Below are 26,447 nucleotides of genomic sequence, written 5' to 3'. Positions count from 1 at the left end.
AATTTGCATGTTCTTCTGTGAATTGTGGAGTTTCCTCCAGGTGCTCATCTTTCCACCCACACCCCATTTACATAGACTAATGAGGTTAACTGGCATCATAAGTTGCCCGTAGTGTATAGATGAGTGGGAGAATCTGGAAGAGCTGATAGAAACGTGGGAGGATAAAAATCAAATTAGCAGCATACAGCTATCCAACATCCATGATCCATCGGGAATAGATAGGGAGGGTGGAGTGTTTGGTCCACGAGAGAATTGCTGTACATTACCCTTGTACTCAACATACACATTTAAATAAATTGTCAAATTATGTCATTTCGATATCCTAAGTTTGGCACTGCCATTCTATATTTGTGGCTAAACTAGTAATGTAAATATAGCAGATATGAAATGAATGACTGCACTCATTGCACACAACAATTCTCTGTTGTTTAAAGTTGTCCTTCAGTCTTGAATATTCTAAATGACAACTCCAAAGAATCCTCTTCTGTTCACCCCTTTAACGCTGAGATTATGCGCCCTAAATTTTAGGCACCTTCACTGGTGGAAAAAGCAAGTGTTCGAAATCTAAAATAAAAATAGAAACCGCATTCTTTGAACTATTTTACCTGCATCAATTTTACCTCATTCTTCGTCTCAAGGAGCATATCTCTGTGGCAGGAGATACTTTAATTAGGGAAAGCATACTTCATGGGCCAAGAGAATTTTTGCAGATTATCACTGCTTGACAGCACTCAGCAGGATTCCAGTGCAGTACATAATCACTACAATGAAGTTGAATATTCCATTTGCCTTATTTATTTGAAAGAGTGGCACATGAACTTTGAGATGGCCTTGGTTTACTGTCTTTTACCCGTTAAATATTTTATAGTTTAAATAGTTATTTTAAATATTATTAAATAGTTGTTTTCTCCCTAATAACATGGGCCTCCTCTCACTATAGAGCAAATAAAATTGGTTGAAATATGAACCAAACACCATATGCTGGAAAGACATCTGCCTGATCAGTCTGAAGAAGGGTCTCGACCTGAAACAACATCCATTCCTTCTCTCCAGAGATGCTGCCTGTCCCACAAAGTTACTCCAGCATTTTGTGTCTATCTGCTGGAAAGACATGACAGATCAGGCAGCTTGTGTAGAAAGAGTCTCGGTTTGAAATAATGTTTTGGGTTAAACTGTTCCCCAGACAATTTTTCTGTCATTCTGAAAATGATGAGCACAGTTCGTCCCATCATCAAAACGTCTACATTGGGTACTGCCTCAAGGCGACAGCATCTATCGTCAAGAATCTCCATCATCTGGGCCATGTCCTCTTCTCATGTACCACTATGGACTTGTTTTCTAATGGCGTTTTTGCACTAAGGTCTTGTTTTTTTTGCCGTCTTTTTCTTTTCACTGCAGCATTTATATGATGAATAATTTATGTTTATGTGTGATGTTTGAGTTTACATGCCTATGTTTGCTGCTATTGCTATAACATTTTCATTGTACCTGTACCTCACTGTACTTGTATTGACAATAAATGCATCTCAACTTTGCTTGGGTCTTCAAAACCTCCATTTCTTTCCACAGATGCTGCCTGACCTGCTGCGTCCAGCAATTTCTTTTTTCATGAGAAACCAGTGATTCCAATAAAATACCAGAGAAATGTTTAAATAAAAAAATGTCGAGAGATCCAAATTCTTGATACTGGGATGCTGACAGACTGTTTATTAATTATAACCTACAACTAGGAAACAATTTTACAGTCTAATAAATTTGCCTTTGTCAATTCAGATATTACACAACATTGAGCAATTCCTAAAGCTCCACTTTGCCACATTCAAATAAAGGATTTACATCATATTAAGTAGTGCCTTAACATTTCTCATTTAATGTGAGAAAAGCCACAGGCAGCAGAAATATTACAGAATTCTAATATGCTTCGAAGTGAAATAAAGTACACAGTGCCCTCCAGAATGTTTAGGACAAAGACCCATCAATTATTTATTTGCCTGTACTCCACAATTTGAGATTTGTAATAGAAAATTTTAAAAAATCACATGTGATTAAAGTGCACATTGTCAGCATGTAGAAATTACAGCATTTTGGTTCCTGAAATGGGGATTCTATGTATAAACTGTGTTTATACATAGAATCCCCATTTCAGGGACCAAAATGTTTGGGACACCTGGCTTCACGGGTTTTTGTAATTGCTCGAGTATGTTTAATTGCCTCCTTCATGCAGATATAAGATAGCTCTCAGCACCGAGTCTTCCCTCCAGTCTTTCCATCACCTTTGGAGAATTTTATTGCTGTTTATCAACATGTGGACCAAAGTTGTGCCAATGAAAGTCAAAGAAGCCATTATGAGACTGAATAGAACTGTTAGAGATATCAGCCAAACCTTAGGCTTACCAAAATCAACTGTTTGGAACATCATTAAGAAGAAAGAGAGCACTGGCGAGCTTACTAATCGCAATGGGACATGCAGGCCAAGGAAGATCTCCACAGCTGATGACAGAAGAATTCTCTCTATAATAAAGAAAAATCCCCAAACACCTGTCCGACAGATCAGAAACACTCTTCAGGAGTCAGGGGTATATTTGACAATAACCATTGTCCGCAGAAGACATCATGAACAGAAATACAGAGGCTACACTGGAAGATGCAAACCACTGGTTAGCTACAAAAATAGATTGCCAGGTTACAGTTTGCCAAGAAGTACTTAAAAGAGCAACCACAGTTCTGGAAAAAGGTCTTGTGGACAGATGTGACGAAGATTAACATATTAGTGCGATGGCAAGAGCAAAGTATGGAGGCGAGTAGGAACTGCCCAAGATCCAAAGCATACCTCCTCATCTGTGAAACACGGTGGTGGGGGTGTTATAGCCTGGGCATGTATGGCTGCTGAAGGGACTGGCTCACATCTTCATTGATGATATAACTGCTGATGATAGTAGCATAATGAATTCTGACGTTTATAGACACATCCTATCTGCTCAAGTTCAACACAATTGCCTCAAAACTCATTGGTCGACGGTTCATTCTACAGCAAGACAATAATCCCAAACATTCTGTTAAAGCAACAAAGGAGTTTTTCAAAGCTAAATAATTGTCAATTCTTAAGTGGCCAAGTCAATCGCCTGATCTGAACCCAATTGAGCCTGTCTTTAATATGCTGACGAGGAGTCTGAAGAGAACTAGCCCCCAAAAGCATAAGCTAGAAGATGGCTGCTATACAGGCCTGGCAGAGTAACAGCAGAGAAGACACCTAGCAACTGGTATGTCCATGAATCGCAGACTCCAAGCAGTCATTGCATGCAAAGGATATGCAAGGGGGGGGACGACACTATGTATAAACTCTGCTGTTTTCTACACGGTGAAACCAAAATGTATAAAAATGGCCTTTATTAAAATCTGACCATGTGCACTTTTTCTATTACGAATCTCAAATTGTGGAGTACAGAGGCAAATAAATAAACGATGGGCCTTTGTCCCAAACATTATAGAGGGCACTGTATGTAAATTAGTAGCATATGGCTGCAAAATCAACTGGGGGACAATAGATGCTTTTTTACTGGGCCGAATTACATCAGAGCATCAGCAGCTCCCAACCCATGAGAACCCAAGAACCCAAGGTTACAAAAAATGCATTTTGTACATTAGCATTCTCAAAGATTAGATAATTGTGCTCTAATACAAATTGGTGGAGTTAATATATGGACCATGACCAGCTTGCAGTAAGCCAAAGTGACGAGCAGATTCAATGTCACTTGCCCTGATATCAACAGAATTAAAAAACAAACTATTCTCAGAACAAATCCTACCTGTGTGTTCTCGGCCTTTGGTTGAGTGATGCTGTTCTAATAGGGCTTTGCTGGTTTGCCACATTCCGAGCTGGACTAGTCATGTAATCATTGGGAATAACAGGTGGCTTGACAGGTTCTAAGGTTTTGTAGGGAGTATTTCGTCTATAGGAAGAGAAAAAGTGACCTCATAATATTCTCATGATTCACAGGCAGCACCGAGTTTAATTTTAAGTTTTTTTGAATTGATAACAAATAGTTGATGTGGTTTTCAGGCACCAAATAAGATAATGACAAGGTCTCACATGGATAGCTGTTCCAAAAGGTTAGAGCCCACAGAATTCAAGACACATTGTCTCCAATTCCCAATTTTGGATCCAGTTTGCCAGAAATACAGTTTGCCAGAGGAAGATGGTAGAGTGGTATTTTTATGATTGGAAGTCTGTGATCAGCGATGTAGTACTGGGATCAGTGCCTGGACACTTGCTGCTTGTTAGATACATTAACTACTTGACTGTAATGTAGGAAACATGATTAGTAACTTTGGAAATTGCACAAAATTGATAATGTTGTTGGCAGCGAAGATGAGCAACTTAGTATACCAATTGATAATGATCAGCTGGTAAATTGAACAGGCAAATGAGGTACAATTCAATCCTGTTAAGTGCAAGGGAGTGCATTTTGGTGTAGTCGAATGAGGGTGTGACAAATGGCAAGAATGATAGGGCCCAAGGGAGTATTAAGGAGCAAAGGGACCTTGGTGTATACATTTTTTTAAATCCCCACAGGTGGCGCGATTATACTGGAAAGAGTGCAGAGGAGCTTCACGAGTTTTTGTGGGTGACAGAATATTTGTTGTTTGTTATGAGAGTCTGGGTAGGCAGATTTAGCACTCCTTAGAGCAATGGACCGTGGTGGGGGGGGGGGGGGGGGGGGGGGGGGGGGGGGGGGGGGGGGGGGGGGGGGGGGGGGGGGGAGGGGGGGGGGTGGGTGGAGAGAACTAGTTACGATACACAAAATCATAAGAGGCACAGCCATGGTAGATGATAAGAAACATTTCCTCGTGGCAGATGGCACAAAGCTGGGTGGCAGTGGACACGCTAGATGCAGGAAACATGTTCCCGATGTTGGGGGAGTTCCAGAACCAGGGGCCACAGATTAAGAATAAGGGATAGACCATTTAGAACTGAGGAAAAGCTTTTTCACACAGAAAGTTATGAATTTGTGGCATTCTCTGCCTCAGAAGGCAGTGGAGGCCGGTTCACTGGATGCATTCAAAAAAGTGTTAGAGCACTTAGGGTAAGTGGAATCAAGGGTTTAGGGAGAAGGTAGGAACGGGGTATTGATTGTGGATGATCAGCCTTGATCACTGAATGGCAGTGCTGGCTCGAGGGACCAAATGGCCTATTCCTGCACCTATTGTCTATATCTATGTATGTGTAAAAGTCCAGCAGGCTTAAGATGAGGTTTAAGATAAGGTGTGAAATATTTAGAGGGGATCCAAGCAAGAATTCCCCACACCCGAAGGTAGTTGTAATCTCAAACTAGTGCCCATGGTGGGCGAGGCAGATACTCTTGCAACATTTAAGCAGCATGTGAACAAACACTTGAATCACCAAGACAGAGGCAAAGGACCAACTGGTAAATGAGATTAGTACTCGATGGGCCAAGTGGCATGCTTGTGCTGTTTGACCCCAGGAACAGTAGCCTCTGCACATGTACCTTTTACTGCACCAAAGTAATCTTTCTGGACATTTAAAAGCTCTGAGGTTGTTGAATCTGATAATCCCCACATGCCACACTACCAAGTCCAGTTGTAGAGAGCAATTTTTTATTAATTTTAGTCAGTTGTCATCACCTGTCAAGCTGACTAGGAGTCTAATGTCTGACAAGAGGCATTTTAAAAACATGTCTATTTTAAATTTCAAAAAGTTTAAAAGATTTCATTGTAAACACTGAAAAGATTCTCTCTTTCTTCTTAGGAGGCAAAGAAACCCGTCATAGGCATTAGAGGCAATTCCCCAGCAAAATGCTGGCGATTCCTAGACCAGACCCCAAAGGATTCCACAGATGCAGCACCATCTGTCATTCAGTACGTTTTACATCTCCATGTCATCAACCACGAGGAAGCTTGAGGCGACGTATAAATAGGTGAAAACCCACGGTTCCAATTGAGCTGCCAACTCCAGTCAGCAAGATTTGTGAAATTACTATATTTGGCTAGCAGGTGCTCTATAAAAGTTAAGAATTGGATCTTCAAATGAACTGCATAGTAGTATTTAAATTTGACAACACCTACAGGTAGTTCTGTTTCCATAACCTGAATTGTATAAAATGAGGTTGAGAAATACTTCTATTACATGGGCAGAATTGTTTATAACACAATTTTGTTTGGGAAGTAGAACGCATAAACATTCGTTTAAATTGACAAGCAGTGGGCAGCACAATGGCACAGATGGTACAGCTGCTGCCTCACAGCGGCAGCTATCCAGGTTTGATTCTGACCTCGGGTGCTATCTGCGCGGAACGTACATGTTCTCCCTACAACCACATGGGCTTCCGCCGCATGCTCCTATTTCCTCAAAAAGACGTGCAGGTTTGTAGGTTAAATGGCCTCTAAATTGTCCCGAGTGTGTAGGGAGTGGATATGAAAGTGCGAGCGGGTGATTGGTGATCAACGTGGACTTCGTAGGCCGAAGGACCAATTTCCATGCTATATATCTAAACTCAGAAAAAAGCTGTCATGAAAAAAATCTGTTTTCACGTAACCTCCCCACAGTAAATCAGTGTCTCGTGAGAACAGTCAGTTTCACTGCAGATGGTGATTTAAATTGACAAGCAATTACTTCGGTTGACAATTGTACAATGATACCCTGTTAAACAATGTACCATACTACCTTTAGTATTTTTAGCTTGCACTAACAAAAATACTTAAAGCTATTAAAAAAAACTTTTACTTTAGAAAATCCTGCCATTAAAAAAAAATGCAACTCTAATTCTCTAGATCCGAACCCCCTTGTCCCCATTGACACAATTGATTTTATAACACGATTTTCTATAATGCAAGATTACTTAGGAATGCAACTAGCAGAATAACCTACATAATTCAAAAGGGTGGAATTTTCCTCTAAACTAAGTTTTTAATTTTCCACCTTACCTTGAAGGAAAGCAAACTAAAATATCCCACTTAATACAAGGTAATCTGTTTGAAATTTAGCACTCTTACACAAATATATAAGCAAATCCAAGGCAACTCCAGTAATCAAATGCAACTATGTAATTTCACAAAAAAGCAGTTTCCCCATCGAAAATAGATGGCAGATTGAGGTCTGGCGGTGAACTAGACTTCCCCCATTTAAAGGTTGCAACATACCCTAATGTTCCACGTCCAGACATTGGGGGACTTGGTGGTTTCTGTGTAGGTGGATTTGTCCGAGTGAGTGTGCCAGTTCTTGCAGGCTGGTTACCTCCATGCTGAAAGAAAAATCTGCAATTAAGGAATGCTTAACTGAAACTCCTTGCTTTAACTTATGATCTTTTATCCCATTAAAAAAAAAAGAGAACTGGTCTCTTAAAAAAATATTAAACTCCCCTCAAACCTTATTGGTTTATACAGATGACAGTCGAGACAAACTTGAACAAGTTCCTTTTGCCAAGTTGGCTATTTGTAGCATAGTTCTCAGAAAGTACTTTGCAATTATCCTCCTGAATAATAAACTGCAGAGTAATTTGAGACAAGGGAACATGGTAGATTGTAGGAAGAGCAAAAAACATATCTGTTTCAAGTAGCAAATAAATAATAAATCCTACCAAAACAATTCATAAATTGAATATTTTGTACACCTTTCACCCTTGTAGATTTTCCACAACCAGGGAAATGGTACATGATTGCTCTGCAGAAGGACAGTGCAGTAGGCACAAGTTTGGAAACAGTGCTTTAAAGTTACATTAATTTCAATAGTTCTATTGACCAATCTGTTTGTAATGGCCCAAATAGTATCCTTTTACACTGCAAATGTGTAGGATTGTCACTTCTATCAGAGAGACATGTGCGTGATCTACAATGCAAAATGTCACCATTAAGGTACAAGGATAACCATTAGCCTATTGGGAGGTTGCAAACCATAGCCTAGCAAACAATTAAAACAAAGAATATCTCAAATGTAAATTTAAGGTTTATAGAGTAAAGAAAAGCATGTTTTAAACTAAAGTACAGATATGGATCATGTTTGAAGTATTCTTAATTATTTCCATTAGGAAGTTATTATTCCAGTTGGAAAGTTATTTGCGTCCTCACGCATATATAAACTTTTCAAAAATGAATAAAACACTAAGTGAAACTTGGGTAGAATGATTTGTTTCATTAAAGTTTTAGAGTGTGTAAAATTCCCCAAATGTATTAAAAAAAAACCAAGAAACACAATTAACTCCCCGACAACTAAACTACAAATTTTGCTGTTAAATCTACGATGGCACACTTCAAAGACAGATGTTTTAATTGTACATTTATCACATTGGGAATGTCAACTAAAATAATGTATTTATAATCCCATTGTACCCAAAAAGACACGGGAACCGTGGTTTCATTAGAAATTTCTACAGTGCACAACAATAGGAAACTATATATCTTACCTTGGCTTTAAGCCACTTAATGTTGCCAAAAGGGGAAGAAAAAAAATGCAAAATTAACATATTAAGCTTGGCAGAAGCTAAACAAATTCAGTATAAAAACTAAGCAACAAAACCGATAATTAAATACTTAATGTTTCCTGTCATTCAGCAATGGCACACATTAACAGGCAAATCAGTTGAGCTACTGGGGAATAAATAGGTTCTCTTCAATTAACACAGAGATAAACATTCCTACTTTATTTGTAAACTGAAAGCCAAGATTACAGGAGCATATGACTGCCAAATACTTGATACATATCCAACAATATAACCTCAAAATAGATTTAGTATATCCACGGCTTCATAGAAGAAAAATAAATGGTGATCGCAGAAAACCAATGCATACAACAAACTGGCATTTGTATTCATTACAATACACGCATCAGAAAGGCCCAGTCAAACTGAAATTACGTGTGTATACAGGTGATCAGGAATTAAATAGGAAATAGGCGACGTTTTGGGTCGAGATCCTTCTTCAAACTGGAATTAAATAGTGTTGTTTATCTAATATAATCTCAATATGCAAATCTACATGAGAGAATGCATTAGACTATTCAGTCTACAGAGCTGGCATAAGGTCATGAGGAATAGTCGTAGAATTAGGCCATTCGGCACCTCTGACATCTGTACTAATCAAAAAGAAATCTTGCAATCTGGCATGCAATCAAAAAGTGTTCATTCATTGAATTTCCCAATTTCTATTGCAAACACTTACATTTTTTTTGCATTATTTCCATGTCCAAGATAAGATATGTTTAACGAAATCAACAGCAGCATAAACTTAATCATCTTCTATTGAACAGATGGAAAACAAACTGATTTCTTCCTTCCTCCATCGTTGTATCTGCTGCATGACCCTAATCTGTGTCCCCTGAGCCAGGGGATACTGCCCTTCTTTAGTCAGGATACTGAATACAGAAAGAAGTAGGCAAGTTACAAAATATTGATCAGACCTCTGGGTTACTCCAGCATTTTGTGTCCAGCTTCAGTATAAATGAACATCTGCAGTTCCTTCCTACACTCAGCTGGAATACTGCATGCAGGTCTGGTACCAAGGTACAGGAAGGATACGATAGCGATGAGGTTTACGAAGGAGATACACCCGATATGGGACATCATTGAGGAGACACGACAAGCCAGGTCTCTCATGAGCAGAAAACGTTAAGATGAAGACATGATTGATGTACAGTGCCCTCCATGATATTTGGGACAAAGACCCATCATTTATTTATTTACCTCTGTACGCCATAAATTGAGATTTGTAATAGAAAAATAAATCAAATGTGAGTGCACAGTGTCAGATTTTAATAAAGGCCATTTTTATACATTTTGGTTTCACCATGTAGAAAACAGCAGAGTTTATACATAGTGCCCCCCCCCCCCCATTTCAGGGCACCATAATGTTTGGGACACAGCAATGTCATATCAATGAAAGTAGTCATGTTTAGTATTTTGCTGCATAACCTTCGAATGCAATGACTGCTTGAAGTCTGCGATTCTTGGGCATCACCAGTTGCTGGATGTCTTCGCTGGCGATGCTCTGCCAGGCCTGTATTGTAGCCATCTTTAGCTTATGGGGGCTAGTCTCCTCAGTTTTCTATTCAGCATATAAAAGGCATGCTCAATTGGGCTCAGATCGGGTAATTGACTTGGCCACCCAAGAATTTACCTTTTTTCAAGCTTCGAAAAACCTCATTTGTTGCTTCAGCAGTACGTTTGGGATCATTGGCTCGCTGTAGAATTAACTGCCGGCCAATGAGTTTTGAGGCATTTGTTTGAATTTGAGCAGATAGGATGTGTCTATACACTTCATAATTCATTATGCTACTACCATCAGCTGTTGTATCATCAATGAAGATAAGTGAGCTATTACCTTCAGCAGCCATACATGCCCAGGCCATAACACCCCCACCACTGTGTTTCACAGATGATGTGGTATGCTTTGGATCTTGGGCAGTTTGACCTCTCCTCCATACTTTGCTCTTACCATCACTGTGATATACATTGATCTTTGACTCATCTGTCCACAAGACCTATTTCCAGAACTGTGGTTACTCTTTTAAGTACTTCCTGGCAAACTGTAACCTGGTCATCCTATTTTTGCAGCTAACCATTGGTTTGCATCTTGCAGTGTAGTCTCTGTATTTCTGTTCATGAAGTCATGTTCATGCGGACAGTGGCCATTGACAAATCCACATCCTGAAGATTGTTTCTGATCTGTCACGCAGGTGTTTGGGGATTTATCTTTATTATAGAGAGAACTCTTCCGTCATCAGCTGTGAAGGTCTTCCTTGGCCTGCCAGTCCCTTTGCTTCACTGGTGCTCTGTTTTTCTTAATGATGTTCCAAACAGTTGATTTTGCTAAGCCGAAGGTTTGGCTGATGTCTCTCACAGTTTTATCCTTGTTTCGCAGTCTCTTAATGGTTTGTTTGACTTTCATTGGCACAACTTTGGTCCACATGTTGATAAACAGCAATAAAAGTTTCCAAAGCTGATGGAAAGACTGGAGGAAAGACTGGGTGCTGAGAGCTCTCTTATACCTGCATTAAGGAGGCATTTGAAAACACCTGATCAATTACAAATACCGGTGACGCCATGTGTCCGAAACATTATGGTGCCCTGAAAATGGGGGGGGGGGGACTATGAATAAACACTGCTGTAATTTCTACATGGTGAAACCAAAATGTATAGAAATGGCCTTAAATAATATCTGACAATGTGCACTTTAACACATGTGATTTTTTCTATTACAAATCTCAAATTGTGGAGTACAGAGGCAAATAGTGTGGAGGGGGGGGGGGGGTAAGGGGGGGAACGCTTTTGGTTGCCTCCTCTATGGAGCTCCGACCGCCGGCCCACGGTCGATAACATCCTGAAGCCACTGTCTGCATAGCTTCTAGCCGCGGGCGCGGCGTGGACTTACCATCCGGAGCAGGATCCCTCGCCAGGGATCCCCGGAAAAGAGCTTCGACCACTGGCCGGCGGCCTATGACATCCCGGTTGAGAAGAGCCAATTCGGGACTTATCGTCCCGACGAGAGGGCCTGTACATCTGGCCACCCGCAGCAGCAACTGCGGAGGTTTATGGCCGCAACCACGGGGGAACAATTGAGGAGGACTGACTGTGCTTTATGCCTTCCACAATGAAGAATGATGTGGTGGATGTTTGTGCTAAAGTTTTATTGTGTATTCTTTTTTGATTATACCGCTGCTGGCAAAATTAATTTCACTGCACCTTATTGTGTATGTGATCTATAAAGTGATTGATTGATTGATGGACAGATTTAGGGAAAAGTGGGAGTGTTTCAGATGGGATACGAGTGAGGCCTTCACCCAGAAAATATTCCCTACAAGAAGGAATCAGTCTTGTAGCACTGCCCGCATGAATGGTCAAAATGGATCGCAGACAGCAGACAAAAAAAAGTGTCAAGAAGAACACTTGAATCACGTGTCTAGAACACCAGCATTTTGCGTCTAACTTGAATTACTAATGCAAGGATGCCAATGGATGGCAATAAACACCGAAGGCCACTGGTGGCATGGACCAGTTCTGTTGAATTACCCCTTTCAATGCTGTATGAGACTGATTCACCAACAGTAACAACTCTCCATCAGAAGGCTCTGCATAGTAGCTCTCCTTCCCTGCATGCCCATTTGGAGAAGGCTAATTAAATCGATCTTCTGGATACATACAAACATTGGATGGAGTTAAAGGGAAAGGGGATGGAGTCAAAGGGAAAGGATTTCTTAAATGTGTGAGCGTAGAGACAGAGGGGTTTAAAATGAGGGTAGAAGCAATAGGTAGCAAGGTGAAAAGTAAAAGTGGCAGGCAGACAAAACCAGGGCAAAAATCAAAAAGGGCCACTTTTCAACATAATTGTATAAGGGGTAAGAGTGTTGTAAAAACAAGCCTGACGGCTTTGTGTCTCAATGCAAGGAGCATTAGTAGTAAGGTGGATGAGTTGAATGTGCAGATAGCTATTAATGACAATGATATAGTTGGGATCACGGAGACATGGCTCCAGGGTGACCAAGGCTGGGAGCTGAACATCCAGGGATATTCAATATTCAGGAGGGATAGAGAGAAAGGAAAAGGAGGTGGGGTAGCGTTGCTGATTAGAGAGGAGATTAACGCAATGGAAAGGAAGGACATTAGTTTGGAGGATGTGGAATCGGTATGGGTAGAGCTGCGAAACACTAAGGGGCAGAAAACGTTGTGTACAGGCCACCTAACAGTAGTAGTGAAGTTGGAGATTGCATCAAACAGGAAATTAGAAATGCGTGCGACAAAGGCAAAACAGTTATAATAGGTGACTTCAATCTACATATAGATTGGGTGAATCAAATTGGCAGGGGTGCTGAGGAAGAGGATTTCTTGGAATGTATGCGGGATAGTTATCTAAATCAACATGTAGAGGAACCAACGAGAGAGCAGGCTATTTTAGACTGGGTATTGAGTAATGAGGAAGGGTTAGTTAGCAGTCTTGTTGTACGTGCCCCCTTGGGCAAGAGTGACCATAATATGGTTGAGTTCTTCATTAGGATGGAGAGTGACATGTTAATTCAGAAACAATGGTTCTGAACTTAAAGAAAGGTAACTTTGAGGGTATGAGACGTGAATTGGCCAAGATTGACTGGCAATTAATTCTAAAAGGGTTGATATGCAATGGAAGACATTTAAAGACTGCATGGATGAACTACAAAAATTGTTCATCCCAGTTTGGCAAAAGAATAAGATTCAGATTCAGATTCAGATTCAATTTTAATTGTCATTGTCAGTGTACAGTACAGAGACAACGAAATGCATTTAGCATCTCCCTTGAAGAGCGACATAGCAAACGATTTGAATTAAAAAAAAAAAAAATAATAATAATAATAAGTGTCCGGGGGGGGTGGTGATTGGCAGTCACCGAGGTACGTTGTTTAGTAGAGTGACAGCCGCCGGAAAGAAGCTGTTCCTCGACCTGCTGGTTCGGCAACGGAGAGACCTGTAGCGCCTCCCGGATGGTAGGAGGGTAAACAGTCCATGGTTGGGGTGAGAGCAGTCCTTGGCGATGCTGAGCGCCCTCCGCAGAATAAATCAGGGAAGGTAGTACATCCATGGATAACAAGGGAAATCAGGGATAGTATCAAAGCGAAGGATGATGCGTACAAATTAGCCAGAAAAAGCAGCATACTGGAGGACTGGGATAAATTCAGAGACCAGCAGAGGAGGACAAAGGGCTTAATTAGGAAAGGAAAAATAGATTATGAAAGAAAACTGGCAGGGAACATAAAAACTGACTGCAAAGGTTTTTATAGATATGTGAAAAGAAAGAGATTAGTTAAAACAAATGTAGGTCAGAAACAGGTGAGTTGATCATGGGGAACAAGGATATGGCGGACCAATTGAATAACTACTTTGGTTCCGTCTTCACTAAGGAAGACACAAATAATCTGCCGGAAATAGCAGGGGACCGCCAAAGGAGTTGGAGGAATTGAGTGAAATCCAGGTTAGCCGGGAAGTGGTGTTGGGTAAATTGAATGGATTAAAGGCCGATAAATCCCCAGGGCCAGATAGGCTGCATCCCAGAGTACTTATGGATGTAGCTCCAGAAATAGTGGATGCATTAGTAATAATCTTTCAAAACTCTTTAGATTCTGAAGTAGTTCCTGAGGATTGGCGGGTAGCAAACGTAACCCCACTTTTTAAGAAGGGAGGGAGAGAGAAAATGGGGAATTACAGACCAGTTAGTCTAACATCTGTAGTGGGGAAACTGCTAGAGTCAGTTATTAAAGATGGGATAGCAGCACATTTGGAAAGTGGTGAAATCATTGGACAAAGTCAGCATGGATTTACAAAAGGTAAATCATGTCTGACGAATCTTAAATAATTTTTCGAGGATGTAACTAGTAGCGTGGATAGGGGAGAACCAGTGGATGTGGTGTATCTGGACTTCCAGAAGGCTTTCGACAAGTCCCACGTAAGAGATTAGTATACAAACTTAAAGCACACGGCATTGGGGGTTCAGTATTGATGTGGATAGAGAACTGGCTGGCAAACAGGAAGCAAAGAGTAGGAGTAAATGGGTCCTTATCAATGGCAGGCAGTGACTAGTGGGGTACCGCAAGGCTCAGTGCTGGGACCCCAGCTATTTACAATATATATTAATGATCTGGATGAGGGAATTGAAGGCAATATCTCCAGGTTTGCGGATGACACTAAGCTGGGGGGCAGTGTTAGCTGTGAGGAGGATGCTAGGAGACTGCAAGGTGACTTGGATAGGCTGGGTGAGTGGGCAAATGTTTGGCAGATGCAGTATAATGTGGATAAATGTGAAGTTATCCATTTTGGTGGCAAAAACAGGAAAGCAGACTATTATCTAAATGGTGGCTGACTAGGAAAAGGGGAGATGCAGCGAGACCTGGGTGTCATGGTACACCAGTCATTGAAAGTAGGCATGCAGGTGCAGCAGGCAGTGAAGAAAGCGAATGGTACGTTAGCTTTCATAGCAAAAGGATTTGAGTATAGGAGCAGGGAGGTTCTACTGCAGTTGTACAGGGTCTTGGTGAGTCCACACCTGGAGTATTGCGTACAGTTTTGGTCTCCAAATCTGAGGAAGGACATTATTGCCATTGAGGGAGTGCAGAGAAGGTTCACGAGACTGATTCCTGGGATGTCAGGACTGTCTTATGAAAAAAGACTGGATAGACTTGGTTTATACTCTCTAGAATTTCGGAGATTGAGAGGGGATCTTATAGAAACTTACAAAATTCTTAAGGGGTTGGACAGGCTAGATGCAGGAAGATTGCTCCCGATGTTGGGGAAGTCCAGGACAAGGGGTCACAGCTTAAGGATAAGGGGGAAATCTTTTAAAACCGAGATGAGAAGAACCTTTTTCACACAGAGAGTGGTGAATCTCTGGAACTCTCTGCCACGGAGGGTAGTCGAGGCCAGTTCATTGGCTATATTTAAGAGGGAGTTAGATGTGGCCCTTGTGGCTAAGGGGATCAGAGGGTATGGAGAGAAGGCAGGTATGGGATACTGAGTTGGATGATCAGCCATGATCATATTGAATGGCGGTGCAGGTTCGAAGGGCCAAATGGCCTACTCCTGCACCTAATTTCTATGTTTCTATATTTGCAAATTAATCTATGCAGCCCCAATGGGTAGAGACTACAGAATCATGTTAAGCATCATTTACACAACACACAACAGTACAATCTGATTCAATTCTCATAAATAGTAAACGTATCCCAAATGTGTGTTTTTTTTTTAATTCTAGCATGGGCATGCTTACATTGTTTCCACTGCCAGAGTATAGCTGCTCTTCAGTTACAGAATCAGAGTCACATTCATCAGTCTCACACAAAGAAAACGTGCCAAATTGCACAGTATGACAGTTCACAAATGTTCACATTTCTAGTATAAAAATTAAGTGCAAAGACTACTAGTTATATATCCATTCCAGATCTAGAGAGCCAAATATCTCAGTTCCAACCTAATTAGTGGCATAAATTATAGTTTGTCAAGAGGAATGGATGCCTGAAAGCAAATTTATCACCAAATAGCAAATTGTGTTCTGCTATAATTTGTGTTTCCATTCAGTGAATTTAATACAAGACAAGTGATGAACTAAGGACGACTATTTGCATTATGTGGGCTGAATTGGTTATTACGCAATTTCCATTGGTGAGAAAGAGAGCTATTTTGAAGTTACTTTGGGGGGGAAAAAGCTGTCTTGCCAAAAAGTCTAGATTTCTACACAACCTCCCCGCAGTAACCAGACACTATTGTCGCTTAACAACAGTCTATCAATTTCACCGCAGATGGCCTTTGAAATGGACAAGCAATTGCTTCATTGTTTAATTGCATTTCATTGCACAGGTTACAGTGTACTATACTGCCCTTAGTATTTTTAGCTGAACTTTAACAGTACCTTAATAAAAGGGGCTTTATTTTTGAGAAAAAGCTTATTGCGAATGAAACTTTCTAGCCCCTAACCTTCTTTTCCCCCATTGACACAATCTATCTATACATAACTAAAGCTCTGATCTTGTTATCTTCCGGTTGTGCGGTCATTCTATTTGTGCAAAAACGTTACGCGACAGTGCTACGATTTTTCGCCAGCTCACGCACCGTTTTCCTGCGCTGCGATTGCACCAAGTTTCGTTCTGATCGGGATTTAATTTAAACTTAGGCGAGGTTTAAAACTCTTTAAACGCGCATGTGCAGATCGATCTCCTCTCCTGCTGTTGAGCGCTGCGTGGATTGGTCTTTTCTCCTGTCACTGTCCTGTACGGTCCACCCCTTCCTGCGCCATCATGTCTTTACTGGAGCGGTGGATGGCCGGCAGGTTTCCAACTGGACACAATTTTCGGAGGGACTGGAAACCGCCCGACCCGGCACAGGAGATGCCGCCAAACGGAAAGCGGAGAATCTCGCTGGAGGAGAACGACCAGCGACCAGCAACCGCTGTGAGTCCGCTCCAGCCCCTTTGCCCTCTGGTCCCCCTCGCTGGCACCTTCCCTCTCCCCCGTGATACCCCCCACAAACCCCGTATTTTTCCCGAGCTCTCCCCCCTGCCCACACCCCCCCTCCCACACACACACACACACAAACTCCTCCCCCCACACACACTCCTCCCCCACACACACCCTCCTCCCCCCACACACACACTCCTCCACACCACACCCCCCCCCCCACACCCCCCCTCCCCCCCCACACACCCCCCCCCCCCCCACACACACCCCCTCCCCACCACACACCCCCCTCCTCCCCACCCCCCCCCCCCCCCCACCACCACCCCCCCCCCCCCCACCCCCCCCACCCCCCCCACCCCCCACTCCCCCACACCACCCCCCCACTCCCTCCTCCCCCCACCACACCCCTCCCCCACCCCCACCTACACACACCACCCTCCTCCCTCACCACACACACACACACCCACACACACACACACCCCTCCCCCCCCCACACGGGTCCCACTTAGTCTGGTTTTTAAAACCTGATCTTCTAGAATGCGAGATTTTTCAGGAACCCAACTGCTGCATTATAGAACTACCTTTACATGTAATCCATTGCGATTTAACAGAGGAACTTGGACTTTTTTTTTAAAATCAAGCAGTTTTAAACACATATATTTCCTTCTAAAAGAAAAATCATAGCTAATAGGTAACCTTATCATAAATTGATATATTGTTCGATCTAATATTTTGTGCCAGAACATTTCAACCTGGGGTGAAATTTTCAGTGAAGTCACCAAATGAAATTAGTTACTTTAAGCATAAGACTCCCACTCAATTAGCACTGTCAAATCATTGTTTATTTTAAATCCAGTTCTCCTTTGAATTTCAATGTGCATGTACCCAGAAGATCATAATTCCAAATACAAATCTTATTGGAATCCAAATGAGGTAGGAATATGAGTGTATTGCATGCCAGTCTTTAGCAGGTGGATCTTAACTTCAGTGCCTCAAATTCATGCCAAAACCAGGCAGTTGTAACATGGTGTCTACCTTGGTGTTAGGAGTTAATATTGCAAAGTTCTGTGATGTTCTTTTGCACCATTTTATATAATCAAATCTGTTGCAACTTCTAGCTCAGTATGCACTTCAAGAAATGTTTAGGTCAATTGCTATGAAATCCAGATTCAGATTCAGATTCAATTTTAATTGTCATTGTCAGTGTACAGTACAGAGATAACGAAATGCATCAGATCCCTAAATCCATCCAAATGACATGACAGTCAAGATGACCAATTGGTTTTGATTTTAGATCGAACAGAACTGACTGCTAATATCCCTCCACCACAGCAGACATTAACTGAGGACTGCACCAGAATCAGCACCAAATCTCAGCTGTAGATGGAGTACTTCAAATAGAGAACCAAAATTATAAAAGGACTGGACAAGCTAGGTGCAGAAAAAATGTTCCCAATGTTGGGAGAGTCCAGAACCAGGGGCCACAGTCTAAGAATAAAGGGGAGGCCATTTTAAGACTGAGATGAGAAAAAAACGTTTTCACCCAGAGAGTTGTGAATTCGTGGAATTGTCTGCCACTGAAGACACACGAGGTCCCAATTCACTGGATGAATTTAAAACCTGAATTCTAGAATGCGAGATTTTTCAGGAACCCAACTGCTGCATTATAGAACTACCTTTACATGTAATCCATTGCGATTTAACAGAGGAACTTGGACTTTTTTTTTAAATCAAGCAGTTTTAAACACATATATTTCCTTCTAAAAGAAAAATCATAGCTAATAGGTAACCTTATCATAAATTGATATATTGTTCGATCTAATATTTTCTGCCAGAAAATTTCAACCTGGGATGAAATTTTCAGTGAAGTCACCAAATGAAATTAGTTACTTTAAGCATAAGACTCCCACTCAATTAGCACTGACAAATCATTGTTTGTTTTAAATCCAGTTCTCCTTTGAATTTCAATGTGCATGTACCCAGAAGATCATAATTCCAAATAAAAATCTTATTGGAATCCAAATGAGGTAGGAATATGAGTGTACTGCATGCCAGTCTTTAGCAGGTGGATCTTAACTTCAGTGCCTCAAATTCATGCCAAAACCAGGCAGATGTAACATGGTGTCTACCTTGGTGTTAGGAGTTAATATTGCAAAGTTCTGTGATGTTCTTTTGCACCATTTTATATAATCAAATCTGTTGCAACTTCTAGCTCAGTATGCACTTCAAGAAATGTTTAGGTCAATTGCTATGAAATCCAGATTCAGATTCAATTTTAATTGTCATTGTCAGTGTACAGTACAGAGACAACGAAAATGCATCAGATCCCTAAATCCATCCAAATGACATGACAGTCAAGATGACCAATTGGTTTTGATTTTAGATCGAACAGAACTGACTGCTAATATCCCTCCACCACAGCAGACATTAACTGAGGACTGCACCAGAATCAGCACCAAATCTCAGCTGTAGATGGAGTACTTCAAATAGAGAACCAAAATTATAAAAGGACTGGACAAGCTAGGTGCAGAAAAAATGTTCCCAATGTTGGGAGAGTCCAGAACCAGGGGCCACAGTCTAAGAATAAAGGGGAGGCCATAAGACTGAGATGAGAAGAAACGTTATCACCCAGAGAGTTGTGAATTCGTGGAATTGTCTGCCACAGAAGACAGTGGAGGCCAATTCACTGGATGAATTTAAAAGAATTAGATCGAGCTCTTGGGGATAGCAGAATCAAGGGATACGTGGAGAAGGCAGGCACGGGCTACTGATTGTGGGTGATCAGCCATGATCACAATGAATGGCGGTGCTGGCTCGAAGAGCCGAATTTCAAGTGAGAGTTAGATAGAGTTCTTAAAGATAGCGGAGTCAGGGGATATGGGGAGAAGGCAGGAACGGGGTACTGATTGTGGATGATCAGCCATGATCACAGTGAATGGCAGTGGTGGCTCGAAGGGCCGAATGGCCTACTCCTGCACCTATTGTCTAAAACGTTTGAATTCAGAAGGTTACACCCTCCCACATATTCCATGCTTCCGGGGGGGGGGAGATTACTAAAAGACTCCTTGCAAGATAAATCATAATATAACTGTTAAGCGTTTCAAGGCTATAACCAGTTTCAGACACATTTCATTCCAACTAGAATCATTCCCAGAAAAAAACTACCGAGCTACAAAGGTCACCTGGAATTTCAGATAAAATTGCTGCTGCTGATTCGAGCAATATATTTAACTGTGCACCTATTAATGAACCCTGTTGATACAAAATTACCTACGTTACATTACATTTTTCATTACACAAACACTCAAATCCATGTTTCCTCACATATGCAGCATTAAATAATGAAAATAAACTGAAATAAAATAAAACACTCGCATGATAAGCTCGTGGAAATAACAGCTAAATTTTAAGTTGACACTAAAGTCGGTTTAACATCAGTTACATCCAGACGCCACCTTCATGCTCAGTGGTTCCAGCATCTTTTTATGATTTCAGCACCAGCAGTTTTTTTCCCGCTTGGAAATAAATTATTCTGCAGTTCTCGAAATGCATTTGTTACTGACTCAGTTCATAATTCTGCAGTTCCCTTCTGTGCAGTTTCTCACCTTGCACAAGTTCAGCCAAAGTCAAAGCTGTTTGTGGACAAGTTTACTGTCCGAAACCCCCGAATGACCGTTGCTACTTATGGAATTTCAGATATTCACTATTCTCTGCATGGAAAAGCTTTAGCTTTCTAAGTACCAGTTTCTTTTCAAATATCATCTTTAGGATGAGAAACTGAATGGAAGAAAACCTGCTGTGTGGAATAGATCAAATCACCTTTGTTGCATTCTCTTTTTTTTGCTACAGAAAAAGATAGATGGCACTTGATTGCTGGAACAGTGTCACTGGGCCTGAGGGTCAGCTTCTGTGCTGTATTAATCCACGATCACCAATTTAAAATTAACACAAAGAGGCTTTTCTGAAGATTTGATAATGTTCCCCTTGAACACACAAGTATAATCATTTACCAACGTTCTTTATTCAGCAGGAAATTGCCTATTTCAAAAAGATGTACTGCATTATGTTTGTTTACAAAAATAACATATGAGAAGATTGTATCACGCATTGGACTCTCCACATCCCTAATTTTGATTGTAAGGGAAGAGGTGCAGCGCGAACATGCAGAATTCCAATGCAAGCTCCTGCTATGAATGAGTCATAGCCACTTACTAGCATTGAGTCAGATTTCAATGTGGCATTTTCTTTCACAATTAAACTAGAATATCACATTGCTTCACTTTTAGTACTTGACTGATTTGCTCCCTTAATATTTTCATAATTTCTTGCTTTACTTTTCTGTGGAGTTCTACACTGCAAGCAATGACGTTGCTTGTTTTGGAATTACAATCTCCACATTTCGTTGTCTATGCATTCCGTTGTCTCTGTACTGTACACTGACAATGACAATTAAATTGAATCTGAATCTGAATCTGAATCTTTTACCCCACCCGTTTCTCAGCCAATGTATTTATTCCTCAACAACTAAGATATCTGAAATGTTACTACAGGTGCACAACCTTTTATCCGAAAGCCTTGGGACCAGACACTTTTCGTAATTCGGAATTTGTCGGCCTTCGGAATGGAAATTTTTTAGCGTAGATTTTAATGGCTGGCTCAGTGGTAGAGTGCTCGGCTCATATCCGCAAGGTCGCGAGTTTGTGCCTTGATCCCGGCAGTTCCTCGGTCGCGAGTTTGAGTCTTCAATGTAGTTTTTTCTTGCAGAATAAATGTCTGTATGAAATGCAGTGTGTTGAATGAATTCCTGAATTTGTAAATGTGACCGCAGCATTGAATCACCTCCCGCACTCATGTCACCCTAGCAGGGCTACATTCCCTTAGGCGGCCTAAGGCGACATTTTCACACTCTTATATCCGTGTGCAGCAGAGGCGACGTGCGTTTGGTGCCAAACGTGAGCTTTGGTGTGCAGACGACATCCTGGAAAAAATGTCCAGTTTCTTCCAGGTAGGCGAAATACCCTCCCGGGCAATATACCCTCCACTTCTCTTTTATGAAGGGGATTTAGTTCCCCTTTCTTCCAGGACCGACCGGAGGTTCCGCTGTCACCTTGCGGGCCGCCCTCGGTGAACGTCCCGTCTCCCTGTCCCTGGGATAGCAGGGGGCGATCAAACAGCACAATACCCCCGTCCCCCTCCAACTCCAGAGGAATCCGCTCCCCGATGGGCCGCTACGGCGACAAGTGGCAGTTCGCCCACAGCCCGAGTTGCGCGACCCCAAGAACAAGACGTATCTTGCACACCATCAGCTTCTGCCTATGCGGGGAGCGTGTTCCTCTGGAGTTGGAGCGGGGCTGGGCTGGAGTTGCTGATCTGGGATCTCCGTGCTTGCAGTGGGCCTGGGGGCGGTGTCCCGATGAGGGGGCACAGCTCGGGCTGTGGGCGAACTGCCACTTGTCGCCGTAGCGGCCCATCGGGGAGCGGCTTCTGGTGGTCCTGATGTCTCCGGCCAGTTTGCAGTTTTCCTCTGGAGTTGGAACGGGGCTGGGCTGCTGCTGGCTGTGGGTCTCTGGGATCTCCGTGCTTGCAGTGGGCCTGGGGGTCGGTGGCATCGCCGACGTGAAGACAGTGCAAAGCCCCCGCGCCGGTGCAATGGGCGGGGAGCTGGAGAGGGGAGGGAAGGGGTCACACACATGGCCGGGAAGCAGAGGGGTGTAGGTGGGGTGAAACTGAAGGGAGCGACAATTTGCTGCTCCCTGCCCGCTGAGTTAAAAAGTTCCCACACCGTGGGAACTTTTTAACTCAGCAGGCAGGCAGCAGCATATTGTCAATTATTAACCCTCCCGCGCAATATACCCTCACCTCTTTTATGAATGGGGATTTAGTTCCCCTTTCTTCGAGGACCGACCGGAGGTTCCGCTGTCACCTCTGCGGGCCGCCCTCGGTGAACGTTTTCAAGGACCTTTCGTCAAGGACAGAAAAAATGTCCGCTATTCGGAGGTTTTCGTTATTTGGATCTTCGGATAAAAGGTTGTACACCTGTACTCCTTTTCCCCTTAGTTTAAGTAATTGTGTCTTCCACTCCATTGTAGGCCATTTCAGATGACAGCTAATTAGCCATGTGACCCACCACATGCATTTAAGACAATAGATTTCCTGTCCTAAGGACAAGTGAGCAAGGGGGTTTTTTTAATTGCAATCCAGTAGGTTCATGGCCACTATCACTGAAAAGATTCCATCCCAAAATTAACTCAAAATTAATTGGTTGAAAGAAAAAAAATTATACTACTGTGATGCAATTGCAACCCAACCCCAGATCAATAGTTCAACTTTTTGAATACCAATACCATTACTTAACACAGCACACCTGCATTTTAGAACCATGTTGCTGGCTGCTACATTCTTTGAATTGAAAAGAATGCAAAAGGAAATGTAAATGGAATTTTCTGTAAACAGTAAAGATCTTTTCTCCACAGTGCAGGGGAGATGGCTTTGAGTTTCATCCAATCTAGCACCACTGGTGTGGTGCTAGATTGGTGTGACTGGTGTGCCTCACTCGCACTTACTCATCCATTGGGCACAACAGCCATGTCAAGCTACATTCTACATATCATCACTATCTGATCTAATGTTCATTTACTCCCAATTCCAGCAGGACCCACAATAGCAAACGATAAGTGAATGTTGAGTGGGTTTCCCCTTCCCCAGTTATACGGGAATGTGTACAGGAAGAAAAAGATCAAGGGTGTCAAACATAATCAGGAATTGGGAGAGAAGTCAGGAACCACACGTTTGATTGGAGTTTATAAACTAAGCTTCATTCCAATCTTATCAAACTAAGTTGAACAAAAATTGATGAACATTACTTTTTAATTGTGCAAAGGGTCATTAGGCACAAAAGCTTTTGATGATCATTTGAAAAAAATAAATGGTGTCATATTTTCCCATTTCCTTACATCGTTGACAGCCATTTTGAGCCCAATGCCATTTTAAAAAAGAGTCTATGCCATCTTAAAAAATATTCACATTTCCATTATTTTCTATGTACTCATTTCCCCCACATTTCTAAAGATTCACCCCAACCCGTGTTCTACCTCTAGCTATACATCAATTTTGTGATCAATTAACTTTTGTATCCACACATCCTGACAAAACATTTGGACAGGTACATGGAGAGGATATGACTAGATGGAGGTACACAAAAACGCTGGAGAAACTCAGCGGGTGCAGCAGCATCTATGGAGCGAAGGAAATAGGCAACGTTTCGGTCCAAAACCTTTCTTCAGACAGATTAGACGGATATGGGGCAAATGCTGGTAGGTGGGACTAGTGTCGGTGGGGAATATTGGTCAATCATAGGCAAGTTGGATGAAGGGCCGGTTTCCACATTGTATGACTGTCGGTGGAGTGTGGGAAGAAAATTGAGCACTCAGTGAAGCCTACAGAGCCACTGGGAGAATAAACTCCAGAATAACCAAACGTCAGGATTCAATCTAGGTCACTGGAACTGTGAGGTGGCAGTCGCATTAGCTGCCTAACTAGTTTAACATCGTCATGCAAGAAAGTGGCCCCAAACAAGCAGTAACAGCACAAGGAAATAAAACTTTAATGAAATCACTTCAATAGAACACATGGGAGGAAGACTAATTAAAAATTAAACCGGATTTGAACCAAGATGTTTTTTTTTGTTGTTTTTTTTTAATATAAAGGTAGAAGAAAGGTGTGAAGTCAAATTGGCCAAAACTGATCCCTGAAACTCACTCTTACCACTTTGCAAATGCAAAATTAAATTCATTACAAGTTGCAGCTAATGTCCATCACAATCAAATGTAGACAAAAAATAAATTCCTGATTAATATTTAAGATACATTTGTGGTGTCAGCTGATAGTCAGACCACTGACGGTCAAACCCTAGTCAGTGGTTGCGAGGGCTGTCACGTGACGTCATGGGTTAAGGGGAGTGTCCTGCTACATAAGCAGATCTCACCTGGAGATCACGAGTCGACAGGTAGCTGAGCCCGAGACAACACCCTCGCTCAGCTGCAGCAGCAATGACAATATGTTAGAGGAACCAACGTGTATGTATTTCGAGCCTATTATGTCTGAATAAAGCAACTGTTTAGTCATCACGTTTGCTGCCGCTACACATTGTTTAATGAATCAATTAAAATAATTAATAAACTACCTTCTTTTACAGAACATAACAAAGTACCCAATCTATTTATTCTGGTGTAAAAGAACCTATTCCAAAGAGTAGTGGTGTTACCACGGTGAATTGGTCAATACTTGCATTGGTATAATAATAAAAAAATACACCATTGTTTTGCGTGCTCTCCAGGCAAATCAAACCATGCAAGTATAATTTACCCATACATAAATACAACAGGTAGTTCAGTATGGGTAGAAATCCTGAATGGAATTAGGCCTGCAAGACATTTGAATGAGTGAACAAATGCAATGGATGATAGTAGACACTCTTCTGTGAGCAGCATGCAGAGTAGCCAAGCTTAGAGGAATTTTACCCATTCATCTGCTCCTTTCTACCACATACCCTTGCCCCCCTCTCCCAGTAAAAGTACATTGGCCTTTGATTACTTCAACGTCTCCCTGTAATAACAAGTTCCACCTAGGGATAATAATAATTCTTATGAATTCTCTATTAATTTTCTTGTATATTGATGGTCACGTGATCACCATAGGTGCACTTTGTATCCGTTCTATTAAATAAAGTTCTCAAATAGGTCCACAACAGCTCCTTTTCCATTGGGAAAAAATTTGACCCAATCGGTTCATCTATTCCCAATATATACTTCCATTCATTGCTTAAGCCAATGTATCTTAACCTATTTTGTAGAACAAAAACTAGGCCTGCAGCATTCTTTAATGTGAGATATTAAAGCTTTGAAAAGAGCACAAAACTTGTCACATGTACCTGGGTACATTTTAGATGAAAGTTGCAGTATTGGGGCTCTTGAAGAGCATTCAGGTGGTTAGGAAAGAACTGCAGATGCTGGTTTAAGTAGACACAAAATGCTGCAGTAACTCAGCAGGACAGGCAGCATCTCTGGAGAGAAGGGATGAGTGACGTTTCAGGTCAAGACCCTTCTTCAGATGGTGATATCCCCAAAGCCTGATGTCATCTTTCCTATGGTTATTGAGACAAGCACGAGACGAGATTGCAGGAACTTGACAAAGATCTTTGTATCTTCCCTTGATACAGGTATGACAATAGACAATAGGTGCAGGAGTAGGCCATTTGGCCCTTCAAGCAAGCACCGCCATTCAATGTGATCATGGCTGATCATCCACAATCAGTACCCCTTTCCTGCCTTCTCCCCATATCCCTTGACTCCGCCATCTTTAAGAGCTCTTATCTAACTCTCTATTGAAAGCATCCGGAGAACCGGCCTCCACCGCACTCAGAGGCAGAGAATTCCACAGACTCACAACTGTGTGGAAAAAATGTTTCCTCATCTCTGTTCTAAATGGCTTAATCCTCATTCTTAAACTGTGGCCCCTGATTCTGGACTGC

At 41.9% G+C, this 26,447-nt stretch overlaps 1 protein-coding gene across 9 annotated transcripts in view; it reads right to left on the bottom strand.

The window, feature by feature from the left end:
- abi1a (abl-interactor 1a) overlaps nucleotides 1–26,447 on the bottom strand; it is a 114,558-nt gene that overhangs the window by 21,722 nt on the left and 66,389 nt on the right. For 6 of the 9 annotated variants that reach the window (XM_055652072.1, XM_055652094.1, XM_055652122.1 and 3 more), the window contains exons 4-6: nucleotides 8,418–8,432; nucleotides 7,159–7,259; nucleotides 3,807–3,950 (exon numbers count right to left, since the gene is read on the bottom strand). In XM_055652072.1, coding sequence (XP_055508047.1) covers nucleotides 3,807–3,950; nucleotides 7,159–7,259; nucleotides 8,418–8,432 — 260 coding nt within the window. The remainder of the gene's footprint in view (nucleotides 1–3,806; nucleotides 3,951–7,158; nucleotides 7,260–8,417; nucleotides 8,433–26,447) is intronic. The other 3 variants (XM_055652082.1, XM_055652104.1, XM_055652130.1) reach the window with 1 other exon arrangement.

The sequence above is a fragment of the Leucoraja erinacea genome, chromosome 2 (genome assembly GCF_028641065.1).
Source record: "Leucoraja erinacea ecotype New England chromosome 2, Leri_hhj_1, whole genome shotgun sequence".
Classification (NCBI taxonomy): Eukaryota; Metazoa; Chordata; class Chondrichthyes; order Rajiformes; family Rajidae; genus Leucoraja; species Leucoraja erinaceus.
Note: the sequence above shows the minus strand (reverse complement) of the source record. Positions and strands in the feature narration are given on the sequence as shown.